Source organism: Dipodomys merriami, unplaced genomic scaffold (assembly GCF_024711535.1).
Source record: "Dipodomys merriami isolate MVZ:Mamm:240054 unplaced genomic scaffold, mDipMer1.0.p SCAF_10, whole genome shotgun sequence".
NCBI classification, from domain to species: Eukaryota; Metazoa; Chordata; class Mammalia; order Rodentia; family Heteromyidae; genus Dipodomys; species Dipodomys merriami.
In genome coordinates, this window is record NW_027202271.1 from 21,283,850 (window position 1) to 21,298,528 (window position 14,679).

The following is a 14,679-nucleotide window of genomic DNA, read 5'->3' on the forward strand; positions in this document are numbered from 1 at the left end:
GATTTAGCAATGTTATGAAATAAATGAAACCAGTTATTCTACCAAGGAGAAACTGTAGTTCAAGGGGTTTATGAAACATCTTGTGTAGAACCAAAACAGAATAGGAGCAGCAAGGCAAGAGTTTATACATCCTGACAGGCACACCAGTTTCCTGCCCAAAGAAGGCAGGTGTTTAAAAAGAATATGCATGCACACTACAAAAGGAAGTGAAGACAAAGAAGCAGCTTCTTTGAGAAAGGCAGAGAGGAAGAAAAGAAGTTTATACTTAAAAAAGCCAAGATGTCCCTGAAAAGGACATCCAAATTATTACCTGTATCCGGGTCCATATATCATGCCACTTTGGGGTAAGCACATTTTTATAACAGAATTGTTGGCTGGTAGTCATATCATAAACTTGGGATTCCTGAAGCATGACCACATTTACATCAAATCCAGCTTTATACAAAGAAAGAAAACAAGAATTAAGTATAATGTACCAGGACAAGCTAGTAATTATAATTTATTTCATAAAAAGAATTAAACTGAGCCGGGTGCCGGTGGCTCATGCCTGTAATCCTAACTACTCAGGAGCAACTCCTCAGATCATGGTTCAAAGCCAGCCCAGGCAGGAAGGTCCATGAATCTCTTATCTCCAGTAAACCATCAGAAAACCAGAAGTGGTGCTGTGACTCCAGAGGTAGAGTGTTAGCTTTGAACTGAAGAGCAAGGGACAGTGCCCAGCCCAGAGTTCAAGCTCCAGGACTGACCAAAAAAAAAAAAAAAGAAAAAGAAACTGATCATGTTCTTAAACTCAGGGTAGGAGAATAAAGCACAGTTTATCTTGCCCAGTTTAATCTTTTCTGTGTGCTTAGGTAGGACCTTCAACATGCTAAGCAAGCACTACCTTTAGCTATTCCCTAGTTCCAAATGTAATTATTTAAATATTAAAAATAGTCATTAACTCAGTGAGTAATAATGAAAGCTATCATTAAGTATTTATTAATGCAGACAGTATGCTGTCTCATTTAATGCTTCTAACAATGCTAGGAGGTGGGAATTTTCATAATACCTATTTTACAAATGAGGAAATTAATGTCTAAGAATGATTAAATATTTGTCCAAAACTACACAGCTAGTAAATAGCCTAATTCACACTCAAGTCTGACTTTGACCTTAACCACAAGATATCCTGCCTTATGCTCACTTTGGCAGCACACATACTAAAATTGGAACTATGCAATTAACATGACCCTTGTGTAAAGATGACATGTAAATTTGTGAAGCATTCTATTTTGAAAAAGAAAAAAGATATCTTGCCTCTCTTATAAAGAATAATTAAAATAACCTAAAGTTATCCCATCTGTCCATTTTCCCCACCCTTTTTCTGGAGTAGGATAAACAGAACTAGCAGTAGTTTAGCTTAGTTTTGTTAGTAGTTTTGTGTGTACATGTGTTTATGTGTCCCTACTGAGGCTTGAAGTCAGGCTTCCACTGTTTTGTTTTCATTCCCATTAGGCTTTTTCACTAAAAGCTGGTAGTCTATCATCTGAGCCATGCCTCTACTTCTGGTTTTGTGCTGGGTAACTGATGGTAAGAATCTTACAAATGTGTCTGCCCAGGACTGGCTATGAGATGCAATCTGCAATCCTCAGATCTCAACCATTTTGTGTGTGTACACCTAGGGCTTGAACTCAGGGTCTTACAGCTCTCCTTGAGCTTTTTCACTCAAGGCTAATGCTCTACCACTTGAGCCATAGCTACATTTTCAGCATTTTTTTGTACTTAATTGGAGATAAGAGTCTCATGGACTTTTCTGCTAGGGCTGGCTTTGAACCACGATCCTCAAGTCTCAGCCACCTGAGTAGCTAGGATTACTAGCATGAGCCACCAGTGCCCAGCTTGTCAGCCTTCTAAGTAGTGAGGATTATAGTATGAGTCACCTATAACAATAGTACTATAAAAGTACTTTAAAGGGATGTAAAGTTGCTGCTTGTTCCAGCTATTTCAAGTTTTACAGTAGCCAATGCAATCCTCTGATTGACCAAATTGGAGACTCCCCGCAGTTTGCATTCATTCTTAGTTAATTCAAGTTTTATGAGCGACCACTGTGCTATATCTTCCCATTCAACTTTGCTGAAAATACCTTAACAGTTAAATACCTTTTTTTTGCAGTGCAGGGGTTCAGTGAACCAAGAGCCTCATGTATGCTAGGTAATCACTGCACCTACCACTAAGCTACACTTCTAAACTTCTTCCTTGAGTTCTACATCATGCATACAATGTATCAAATGCTACTGAGCGTAAAATTATATTTGAGCTTTAGTACAAAGGTGGGTAGATTTAAATAAACTAAGACAAACAAAACCAGCCTATATCCACCAGCCCAAAATGATTCTAGGGTGAAACTGAGACTTTTTTTTTCAGTACTGGATATTACCCACAGCCTTGAGCATGATAGGAAAGAGTTCCATAACCAAGCTACATCCTCAGCCCCAAGATAAGACTGAATCTGAAGTTAAATTTAGACTCAAACCTAAGTGTAGGAGCAAAATCTATAATACCTAGAAGAAAATACAAGTGTAAATATTCATGGCCTTGGGCTAGGCAATTGTTTTTAGATATGACACTAAAGCATAAGTAGACAAAAGCAGGGGCGGGGGGCGGGGGGGACGGGCAGATAAACTAGACTTAAAAATAAATTCTGCAGGACGTGTTGACTCACACCTATAATCCTAGCTTTTCAGGAGGCTGAAATATGAGGATCATGGTTCAAAGCCAGCACAAGCAGGAAAGTCCATGAAATTCTTATCTCAACCACCAAAAAGCCAGAAGTGGAGCTGTAGTTCAATTGGTAAAGAACTAGCCTTGAACAAAAAAGCTCAGGGGCTGTGTCCAGGCTCCAAGTTCAAGCCCCAGGTTTGACACCAAAATAATAATAATAATTTTAAAGTAAGTTCTTATGCTTCATACAAGATCAAAGGGGAAAAAGAAAAATATCTAAGCTTTTGTGTATCAGTGTACACTATCAAGAAAGTGAAGACAGCCTCACAAAATTAAAGAAAATAGTTGCAAATCACACATCTGATAATTGTTTAATACCCAGATAACGATCTAGTATCTACAATATGTAAAGAAGTATTACAACTCAGTGATAACGCCATTTCTTTCTATCTGCTCATACAGGATGTGAACAGATATTTCTCTAAGGAAAATATATAAATGCCTAATAAACACATGAAGAGAAACCCAAAATCTTTATGGAAACGCAAATCAAAACCACAATTAAATATTTCTTTACATCCACTAGAACAGGTACATTCAGGGGCTCAACAGCAAATGTTGGTCGAGAATTTGGAGAAATGGAAAACCTCAAATACCGCTGACAGGAATGTAAAACAGCACAGCTTCTTTGGAAAAGTTTAGCAGCCCCTCAAAAAGTCAAATACACATATAGTTGCTATAGAATTCTACTCCTGTATATATACCTAAGAGAACTAAAAACATAAATTCACACAAAAACCTGTACATTGAGCTAGAGATGTGGTTAAAGTAGTAGAGTACTTGCCTAGCATACATGCTGGGTTCAATATCTACTACTGCAAAATAAACAAAACCATATATGAATTTTCACAGCAGTATTGTACGTAACAGCTAAAAAGTAGTAACAACACAAATATCCATCAATTAGTGACCAGATAAACAAAAAGAAGCATATATCCATACAATAGAATACTATTCAGCTATAAAAAGAAATGAAGTACTAATACATGCTACAACATGAATTTTTTTGGGGGGGTCTGGTCGTGGGGCCTGAACTCTGGGCCTGGGCGCTGTCCCTCAGCTCTTCAGCTCAAGGCTAGCGCTCTACCACTTGAGCCACAGCACCACTTCTGGCTTTTTTTTCTTTTTGCTTATGTGGTGCTGAGGAATCAAACCCAGGGCCTCAGGCATGCAAGGCAAGCACTCTACCACTGAGCCACCTTCCCAGCCCTACAACATGAATTTTTAAAAACACAACACCGAGTGAAAGAAGCTAGACTAAGACTAGCGCGCGCGCGCACACACACACACACACACACACACACACACGCCACATATTATTATGATTTCACTTAAAGAAAATGTAGAACAGACAAATCCACAGTAAAGGAAGTAGATTAGTGGTTGCCATGGCTGAAGGAAAGGAGAGCAGGGAGGAACTGATAAGTATATAGGATTTCATTTTTTAGTGAAATGTTCCAAAATTAGAAAGTGATGAAGCTGGCACAACCTTGTAGAAACACTAAAAACCACTGGAGATTGATTTGTTTTTAGGATGCAAATTGTTTTCTTTTAATTTAGGTTTTGATATACTATCAAGTTTCTCACTAAGATTTAAACAAATAATAATTTGGATTTCCAAGTCTTTCATAAAAGAAAATCTTTTCAAAATCCTGTTAACATTTATCTCCCTAAGAAGTTCACAAATACATTGAAAGAATACCTATTCACCAACAGAGATCAAGAAATTATTTTCTTCTAAAGAGTAAGCTTATGGGAAACCTTAAAATACTGTATTTACAAATTCATTGGGGCTTGAAAAACAAAAGTATTTAGAAAAACAAGAACCTTATCACCTCCTAAAAACAATATGTAACCTATTTACAAAGACCTCCTCCAAAAATACACTTACACTTGTTCAAAAGAAGTTTATAAATTCCTTCTGTACAATACCAATTATAATAGCCAGTAACTTTATACCTATTTAAGTCCATTATTATTTTTTAACTGTATTTTTTGTCTTTTCTTTTTTAGTACTGGGGATCGAACCCAGGACATTGCACTTGCTAGGCAAGCGCTTTGCCACTGAGCTACATCCCAGCCCTCCATTATTATTTTTAAGAGAGTAATAAAATATAAATAATGTATCAATAGCACAGGCCATCAGAAAAAAATGTAGTGCCAGGTAAAGGTATCATTGTTTTTAAACTAACTTTAAAATTCTCCAATACCATATTCCTATAAAAGAAAGTTTCTGGCCAATAGCAGAATAAACAGCTTTTAAAATCTTTTTTGTTTACTTTTCCTGAGTTCCAGGAAAATTAAAGAATTGAAGTTTAAAAATTAAAGAATTTTTAAAAGTAGATACATTTCTTCAATAACCTCCAAGAGAATTCAGCACCTGGCTATCCTTGTGATTGGAAATGCACAAGCAAATTAAATTCCACAATAAATAATTAAAATGTATATTCTCAGTATACTAAAAACTCCTTTTATTCTGAAATTACACAAAAATACTAAAAATCACAATGAGCAAAAAACAAAAGACACACACACCTCAAACATTTTGCCTAGCCGGGCGCTGGTGGCTTACGCCTATAATCCTAGCTACTCAGGAGGCTGAGATCTGAGGATCGTGGTTCAAAGCCATCCTGGGCAAGAAACTCCATGAGACTCTTATCTCCAATAAACCACTAGAAAACTGGGAGCGGTGCTGTGGCTCAAGTAGTAGAGCGCTTGTCTTGAGCTGAAGAACGCAAGGACAGCGCCCAAGCACAGAGTTCAAGCCCCATGACTGACAAAAAATAAAATTGTCTAGGGGCTGGCAATGCTGCTTAGTGGTAGAGTGCTTGCCTAGTATACACAAAGCCCTGGCTTTGATTCCTCAGCACCATATTAAAAAAAAAAAAAAAAAAAAGCAGAAGTGGTGCTGTGGCTCACATGGTAGAGTACTAGCCTTGAGCAAAAAGAAGCTTAGAGACAATGCCATGGTCCTGAGTTCAAGCCCTGGGATTGGCAAAAAACAAAACAAAAAAAGTTTTTCCTATACAGAAAATTTGAATTTCTAATAACCAGTTGAAAATATTCAGTCTAAACTGGGCATCAGTGGCTCACACCTGTAATCTCAGGAGGCTGAGATCTGAGGATCATGGTTCAAAGCCAGCCCAGGCAGGAAACTCTGTGAGACTTCTCTCTCCAATAAACCACCAGAAAACCAAAAGTAGCGCTGTAGCTCAAGGGGTAGAGCGCTCACCTTGAGCTGAAGAGTTCAGGGACAGTGCCCAGGCCCAGAGTTCAAGTCCCACAATCAGGGGTGGGGGGTGGGGGGTGGGGGGGATAGACTCCTAATAATCTAAGACACAAAAAATAAGATATTATGTTAAATGTATCAAATAAACAAATATAACAGGCTAGATTATCCAATGATGGCAAAGGCATATATCACAAATACTATAAATAATGATGAAAGTGGGTACACTTTTTCAAGAGAGTATTTTAGTAAGATATTTAAGCATTTAAAATTTTTTAGTTTCTTAGGAGAAAAGGAGGAGAACAGGGAGGTTGGCTCTGGGGCTTGAACTTAGGGCCCAGGTACTGTCCCTGAGCTTCTTTTGCAAGGCTAGCATTCTATTACTTGAGCCACAGATCCACTTCTGGCATTTTTGGTAGTTTAATGGAGATAAAGTGTTTCACAGCCTTTCCAGCCCAGGCTGGCTTTGAACCACAATCTTCAGATCTCAGCATCCTGATAGCTAGGACTACAGGCCTCAGCCACCAGCACCTGGCTCCCAGTAGTTTTTTGGCCTCTAGAGAAAAGAACTAGATTGACAGAATATTTTTTTTTTCAAGACAGGATCTTGCCTATGTAACCCATTTGGACCTGGAACTTGAGATCCTCCAGCCTGAGGTTCTCCAAGGCTATGATTATAGGATGCACCACAGAAATATCCAAAAATAAAGCTCAGCTAACGTCATTGCTCAAGTTTTAGAGACTAGCTGAACAACTGGAAGGTCCTGAATTCAAATCTCCGTATTGGCAAAAATAATGAGTTTAAACATTTGGAGGGGTAGGGGCAGAATTTTGTAGTAGAATGCACTTTGCTTAAGCATAAGACCCTGGGTTTGGCCAGGAACTATTGCATGCTTGTAATTCTATCTACTCAGGTGGCCAGGATCAGAGGATCATGGTTCAAAGCCAGCCTGGGCAGAAAAGTTCATGAGACTCTTATCACACACATACAGACACACACATACACACACACATACACACACAGACACACACAGACACACACACACAGACACACACACAGACACACACAGACACAGACACACACACACACACACACACACACACACACACACACACACACACACACACACACACACACACACACACACACACACACACACACACACACACACACACACACCCTGGATTCAATTTGAAGAACCAAAAATTAAATAAAAATCATGTGGAGGGGCTGGGAAGGTGGCTCAGTGGTAGAGTGCTTCCCTTGCATGCCAGAGTCCCTGGATTCGATTCCTCAGTACCACATAAGCAAAAAAAGAAAAAAGCCAGAAGTGGCGCTGTGGCTCAAGTGGCAGAGCACTAGCCTTGAGCTGAAGAGCTGAGGGACAGTGCCCAGGCCCAGAGTTCAGGCCCATGACCGGACCCCCCCCCCCCCCCAAAAAAAAAAATCATGTAGAAAAGAGAAGAAAATGTGCTAAAATAGACTAGTTCTAAATGGAGTAAACATCCAGGTTTTTGCCTACTTTTTTATATTTACTTATAGTTGCTGAACTTAAACATCTTTTTTTCTTTTTTTTAGCTAAGGGCCTAGGCATTGTTACTGAGCTTTTCTGATCAAAGCTAGTGCTCTACCACTTTGAGCCATGGCTCCACTTTGGGTTTTCTGGTGGTTAATTAGGTATAGGAGTCTCATGAACTTTCCTGGCCAGGTAGGCCTCCAACTGTGATCCTTAGATCTCAGCTTCCTCAGTAGCTAGGATTACAGACAAGGAAAACATCCATAATTTTTATAAAAAATAAAATGTTTCGAAAAGCTTTCAATGAGAAGGATCTCATTACCTTTTGAAGTAATACACCCTCCATTCTGTCTTTGGGTACCTGACTTTTATAATTTTGTTACATGATTTCTTTTTTTTTTTTTTTTTTTTTTTTGGTCGGTCGTGGGGCTTGAACTCTGGGCCTGGGCTCAGCTCTTCAGCTCAAGGCTAGCGCTCTACCACTTGAGCTACAGAGCCACTTCCGGTTTTCTGGTGGTTTATTGGAGATAGGAGTCTCACGGTCTCTCCTGCCCGGGCTGGCTTTGAACCGCGATCCTCAGATCTCAGCCTCCTGTGTAGCTAGGATTACAGGCGTGAGCCACCAGCGCCCGGCTACATGATTTCTTTTGTTACAGAACTTTGTTACATGATTGTAGCTACAATTCATATTATCTTTCAATCTGTAGAAAACATTATCTCCAATTAACCACCAAAAAAGCTGCAAATTGAGCTGCAGCTCAAGTGCTAAAACACCAGCCTCCAGCAAAAAAAGCCACGAGAGAGCACAAAACCCTGACTTCAAGTCCCAGTACCAGCACAAAAGAAAAAAAAAAAAAAACTAAATAAAACTTTCATGCAGACCGCTGGAGATGGGGCTCAGGTAGGAGAGTGACTGCCTAGCAAGCTCCCAAACCCTGAGTTCAAGCCCCAGTAACACCCACCCACCCCCCAAACAAAGTCGTTCAGGTAATAAATAGCCCTTCTAAGTTTAGACTTGGCTTCTAGATCCCACATCACAGAAAACTACTTTCCAGGACACCTACTGGGGGAAAGGGGAGAGCGGGCAGGGGCGGCTGTGTGTGGAAGATTTCGGAGCACTTGCTCTGGAACTAGATCTCTGGCTACTGAGACCACCTTGAAGCTGTAGCTAAGAATAATTCTATGTGGAGATACCAGATAGGAGGAACAGAAATGAGAGGTGGAGTGTGTAACGTCTGTTTGTAAGATACGATTATCTTTATTCTCCCGAGTTTCAGCTCCCTCCAGAGGAAGCTTGGAAATGTCCCTTATTTTTCTGTCGAGTTTAACATGGGGATAAAAGGGTATCTCTTACAAACGCAATTTTTAAGTTTTCTGGATTGGAGAAGAAACGTGTTTCCTTCTCAGTCCAAAGCTGACTGTCCAAGTCGCACAGACCAAGTAAACGCGAGAAAATGAATAAAATTTCCAAGGAAAAGCTATTCGATGTTAAATGGCACTGGTGGGTTTTGTTGTTGTTGGGGAGGGTACTGGATTTTAATGATTCCAGGTCCGTCCTATAGGAATGTTGAGGTCAAAGAGGAACAAGATTAGAAGGTGGTAAAAGACCACCTCATTTTTAAGAACCTCTAACCTTGCCTCGGCTGAAAGGTTTTTGAAGATTAACAGAATGAAGGGGATGCTCCCTTTCCCACGGCCGCCCCGCGGGCTCGGAAGGACCCCCTAGATCTCCTTCCTCTCGTGTACAACCTGGAGGGGTCCCCAGCAGCGCGACAGCAGCCCCCAGCCCTGCTTTTCACCCAGTCCAAGCCTCCCTTGCCGTGACAGCAGGAAGACGTCAGGGTCCGCCTCTCTCGGGGGGCCATCCGGGAGACCCGACCCCTCAGTGCCCACGCCCACTAGACAACAACGCTGCTTTCCCCACGTCCCCGCAACCCTCGGCAGAGTAACGGGCCGCGCCCTCGGGATAAGCCCCACTTTTCCAAGAACACCCTCGGCAACCTCCCCGTTGGCAGTTGCCGCCCGGCTGGTACCTGAGCCGCAGACCAAGAAGACGAAGAGGACCAAGAACAGCCGCATAGCCCCACCGCCCCCGGCCCCCCAGTCCCAGAAGGGCCTAGGACCAACTGCCGGCAAGACCGCCACTTTCATTCCTCCCGCCATGGTTCCCTCACGCCGCCGCCTCCTCACGTGATTCTCCCCAGCAACTAACTCAGAACAGGCAGCGCCAACAGCCAATCGGCAGCACAGCTCGCCCCTAACGCTCAAGTGAGTAGGCGGGGCCTTGAGCGTTGATTCCTCCCAGGGCCCTAGATGTCCCTCCCCTTCGCAATTGATTGGGAGAGGGCGGGAGAAGCAGTTTTCAGCCTATTAGGAAGCGAGTTCTCACCTCACCTCTTCAACGGTGACAGGAAGATTCCGCCCCTTAACCAACATGCTTCCGTTCCCAGTTTATTTACAACATGGGCGATTGATGGTCATCTTAACCAATAGAAAATCAGAATGGGCGAGGCCTCCTAGACTAAACTTGGTATTTCCATCGAAACTGTCTCAAGTTCCCTCTGTTTTCTTTTCTTTTTAACCACAATCTCTTTGTTATAGGAAACTTACCATTGAGATCTATGAATAGAGTCCTGACTTGAAAATTTTTTTAAGTAAGGCGATTGACAAGTGTAGCTACTCAGGAGGCTCAAATCTCAGGATCCTGGTTCAACGCCAGTCCAAGAAAGAAAGCCTGTGAGACTCTTATCTCCAATTAACTACCAGAAAAACAGAAATGGTACTGTGGCTCAAAGAGATAAAAGAGCTATCCTTGAGCAAAAGAGCTCAGGGACAGTGCTCAAGGCCCTAAGTTCAAGACCCAGGACAGAAAAGAAAGAAGGAAAGAAAGAGAGAGAGAAGAAAAGATAATCTGCTTTGCAGTTAACTTTTATGTAGTTCAGTCTCATTCAGGCAATATGCTATATGTGCAAAAATACTCAACTACAAGTATTAAATATTGAAAAACTAAGTTTATTAGAATTCATTTTATTTAAGAATCTCAAGTTCATAGTCATCAGCAGTTTCAGTGTAATTTCAGGTACAACTGGATTTTCTGGAATCTTAGTGGAGCTGTTAGTGTAGCAAAACTTCTAGGTAAATACTTTTTTGTGTGTTCAGACACTAGGGTTTAAACTCAGCCTTGTGCTCTTGCCTATTTTCAGCATTCAGAGCTTTTGCTTTATTTTTGACTAGAGGCAAACACACACACACACTCACAAAAGCTGGGCACTGATGGCCCAAGCCTGTAATCCTAGCAACTCAGGAGCCTGAGATCTAAAGATCAAGGTTTGTAGCTAGCCTAGAAAGGAAAGTCTATCAGACTCTTATCTCTAATTAACGAGCAAGAAAAGCAGGAAATGGATGTATGGCTCAAGTAGAAGAACACCAACCTTTTTTTTTTGGTCAGTTGTGGGGCTTGAACTCTAGGTCTGTGCACTGTCCCTGAGCTCTTCAACTCAAGGCTAGGTCAGTGCTCCAACACTTGAGCCACAGTGCCATTTTTTGGCCTTTCCTGTTTGTGTGGTGCTGAGGAATCGAACCCAGGGCCTCAAGCATGCGAGGCAAGCACTCTACTGCTGAGCCACCTTCCCAGAACACCAACCTTGAGTATGAGGCTCTGAGGTGAAGCCCTAGTACTAGCACAAAAGAATAAAAAAGCTAATTTTAGGTTTGGGCACTAATTCCAGGAAATCACTGACCACTATTAAAATGTGTAAATGAGGTCTACAGTAATGAGACTCGTTGTCCATAAATAAACCATACTTCATCACTCAATTGAGTGCTGTCACTTCAAAACAGTAATTCAAGAAGCATGTTACCTTATTTTACTAATGAGGACACAGCTCAAAACACATTGAGACTCACCTTCAGAATCTAAATAACACACATTGCAATGAATATTCATTATCTGCAGGTGGATCTGATTTATGCAAATAGCCAAAAGAACTCAGGCCAACACTGATGAGTAAATAGGGTGGGAAATCTGGATGGTAAATGTGTTTGAGAATTTTTTAGAGTTTAGAAAGGTAACTAATGTCTACTCACTATACAAGGCAACAATCTCAATAGCAACTAAAATAGTACTTTGTAAAGAAATTAATATTTCTGCAATGACAAATATGAACAGTGTCACTAGAAGCAATGGAATAGCTCTAAGTAACCTCATATAAGTTTAGGTCAGATACTCTGCTGCAAAATGAGTCCAGGTCAGATTAGAATGTGGGGTTTTCTAATGCTAGAGATTGAGCCCAGAGCCTGCCACAAGCTAGGCCAAGTGATCTGTCAGTTACATCCCCGGGTCTTAGAATATTTTATTTTTTTATGCCAATACTGGGACTTAAACTCAGGGCCTGTACTCTCAGTTGGCTTTTTTGCTAAAGGCTGTTTTCTACACTTGAACCACACCTTCACTTCCAGCTTCTTGATGAATAATTGGAGATAAGAATCTCACAGACTTCCTTGCCTAAACTGGTTTTGAACTGTGATCCTCAGAGCTCAGCCTCCTGAGTAGCTAGTATTACAGCTAGTATTACAGCCACCAGCACTCAACCAGAATAGTTTTTTTTTTCATATAATTTTGTTATTATTAAGGTGTTGTACGGAGAGGTTATCATTTCACAATCAGGTAATATGTACATTTCTCTTTTGGATAATGTCATTCTTTCCTTCACTCTCTCCAAAGTAGGTTTTGTTACCAAATAAATTATGAAAAAAACTTTTGGTTTTCATAGTGTTTTGAATTTAGAGTTATAAATAAAAAATTATAGGGCATGAGTATTTGATGAAGACAGTTTAGCCAATCACCAAGTTCAGCTGGCTTTTCTTTTTTTCCTTGGAGTCTGAGGTTTGAACCGGGGCTCCTACTTAGAAGGCAGGCACTGTATCACTTGAGCTATACCTCAGCCTCTACTTTTTTGTCTTTCAAATCTGTCATTTCCTTTTCAGCTAAACCACTGACTTCATCCAGCACCTTGCCATTTCTCATTAGGGCTTCCAAGTAAGAACGTTCTTTTGTTTTGTTTTTCTTTTGTTGTTGTTGTTTGTGTTGAGTTGAACCACCAGGACTGGCAAAAAAAAAAAAAAGCCAGCCCTGGCAGGAAAGTCCATGAAATTTTTTTGGGGGGGAGGGGATGTTGGGGCGTGGAGCTTGAACAGTGCCTGGGCACTGTCCCTCAGCTCTTCAGCTCAAGGCTAGTGCTCTACCTCTTGAGCTACAGCACCACTTCCAGTTTTTTGGTAATTAATTGGAGATAAGAGTCTCACGGACGCTCCTGCCTGGGCTGGCTTTGAACTGTGATCCTCAGATCTCAGACGCCTGAGTAGCTAGGATTATAGGTGTGAGCCTCCGTTACCAGCTCCATGAGACTTTTATTACCAATTAACTAGAAAACCAGAAGTGATACAGAGGCTCAAAGTGGTAGAATACTAGCCTTAAGCAAAAGATTTCCGGGGCTGGGAATGTGGCTTAGTGGTAGAGTGCTTGCCTAGCATGAATGAAGCCCTGGGTTTGATTCCTCAGTGCTACATAAACAGAAAAAGCCGGAAGTGGTGAGGTGGCTCAAGTGGTAGAGTGCTGGGCTTGAGCAAAAGAAACTCAGGGAGCTGGGCAAGGGTGGCTCATGTATGTAATCCTAGCTACCCAGGAGGCTGGGATCTGAGGATCGAGTCCAAAGCCAGCCTGGGCAGGAAAAGTCCATGAGACTCTTATCTCCAATAAACCACCAGAAAACTGGAAGTGGTGGTGCTGTGGCTCAAGTGGTAGAGCGCTAGCCTTGAGCTGAAGACCTGAGGGACAGTGCCCAGGCCCAAAGTTCAAGCCCCAGGATTGGCCAAAATAAAAAATAAAAATAAAAAAATAAAAGAGTTTGGGACAGAGCCCAGGCCCTGAGTTCAAGCCCCACAACTCACACACACTCTCTCTCTCTCACACACACACACACAAATAAATAATTCCAACAGTGCTATTCAAAATTTGATATTATTTGATACCGATACTCATCAAACAATTCCAGTGTGCAAACATTAAGTGTAAGCACCTAGTGTAACAGTAACTTGATAGAGATACTGTGGATAAAGAAGAAGCTGAATACTCAAAAACAACCACAACAAAATGGCTAGAGATGTGACTCAAGTCGTAAAATGCCTGCTTAACAAGCATGAAGCTGAGTTCAGATTCTAGTACTAAGCTCAGATCCTAGCCAAAAGTAAGTAAAAAAGGAGGATACAATAGTAGGTTAGATATTTTATTTTTATTCATCTAGTCCTTAACCACAATTTGGCCTTGCTCATATCCCAAATCTTTCCTAACCCCTCCCACCCAACACCCAGGAATAAAGAACAATTTTTATAAATAGGTTTCATGTGTCCAATCAAGCACATACTCTGGTCTCCCTGACTTGTTTTCCTTTTTTTTTTTTTTTTGCCAGTCCTGGGGCTTGAACTCAGGGCCTAGGCACTGTCCCTGAACTTCTTTTGCTCAAGGCTAGCATTCTACCACTTGAGCCACAGCACCACTTCTGGCTTTTTCTGTTTATGTGGTACTGAGGAATTGAACCCAGGGCTTCATGCATGCTAGGCAAGCACTCTACCACTAAGCCACATTCCCAGCCCTTGTTTTCCTTTATGGAAATCTTGTATTCATAATTCAAAACACAGGGCTTCCTCACCCACCTCCCTCTAAACCAATTCCTCACAAACACAGGTAAACTCTCATGCCTCTCAGTCATTGTACTCTCTTGTTTTGTTGTTGTTGGTCATGGGGCTTGAACTCTGGGCCTGAGCGCTGTCCCTCAGCTCTTCAGCTCAAGCTTAGTGCTCTACCACGAGCTACAGCGCCACTTCCGGTTTTCTGGTGGTTTATTGGAGATAAGAGTTTCATGGACTTTTCTTGCCCGAGCTGGCTTTGAACTGTGATCCTCAGATCTCAGCCTCCTGAGTTACTAGGATTACAGGCGTGAGCCACAAGCGCCGGTTCATTGTACCCTCTTAATACATTATGTTGTTTCTATGGCTATCTCCTTTACTAATCTATAAGTTCCTTATAAAGACACTTTAGGATTGTCTTTAGAGTAAAGCATTTCTCATAAAAATAAATTGAACGACACTGCTTCTTGGATGATAATTTCTAGCATG

The 14,679-nt window shown here is 41.4% G+C and overlaps 1 protein-coding gene and 1 pseudogene across 6 annotated transcripts in view; one reads left to right on the top strand and one right to left on the bottom strand.

Moving 5' to 3' along the window:
• The window catches only part of Nemp1 (nuclear envelope integral membrane protein 1), a 31,746-nt gene that overhangs the window by 15,370 nt on the left and 1,697 nt on the right, over window positions 1-14,679 (bottom strand). For 4 of the 6 annotated variants that reach the window (XR_011364899.1, XR_011364902.1, XM_069987025.1 and 1 more), the window contains exons 1-2: window positions 9,540-9,669; window positions 311-435 (exon numbers count right to left, since the gene is read on the bottom strand). Coding sequence is in view for 4 of the 6 variants with exons in the window: in XM_069987025.1 (XP_069843126.1) it covers window positions 311-435; window positions 9,540-9,669 (255 nt within the window). In the remaining 2 variants the exon portion in view is untranslated. Of the gene's footprint in view, window positions 1-310; window positions 436-9,539; window positions 9,670-14,679 lie in introns of those variants that run through there. The other 2 variants (XM_069987037.1, XM_069987035.1) reach the window with 1 other exon arrangement.
• On the top strand, window positions 1,176-1,276 carry LOC138806646 (U6 spliceosomal RNA; annotated as a pseudogene).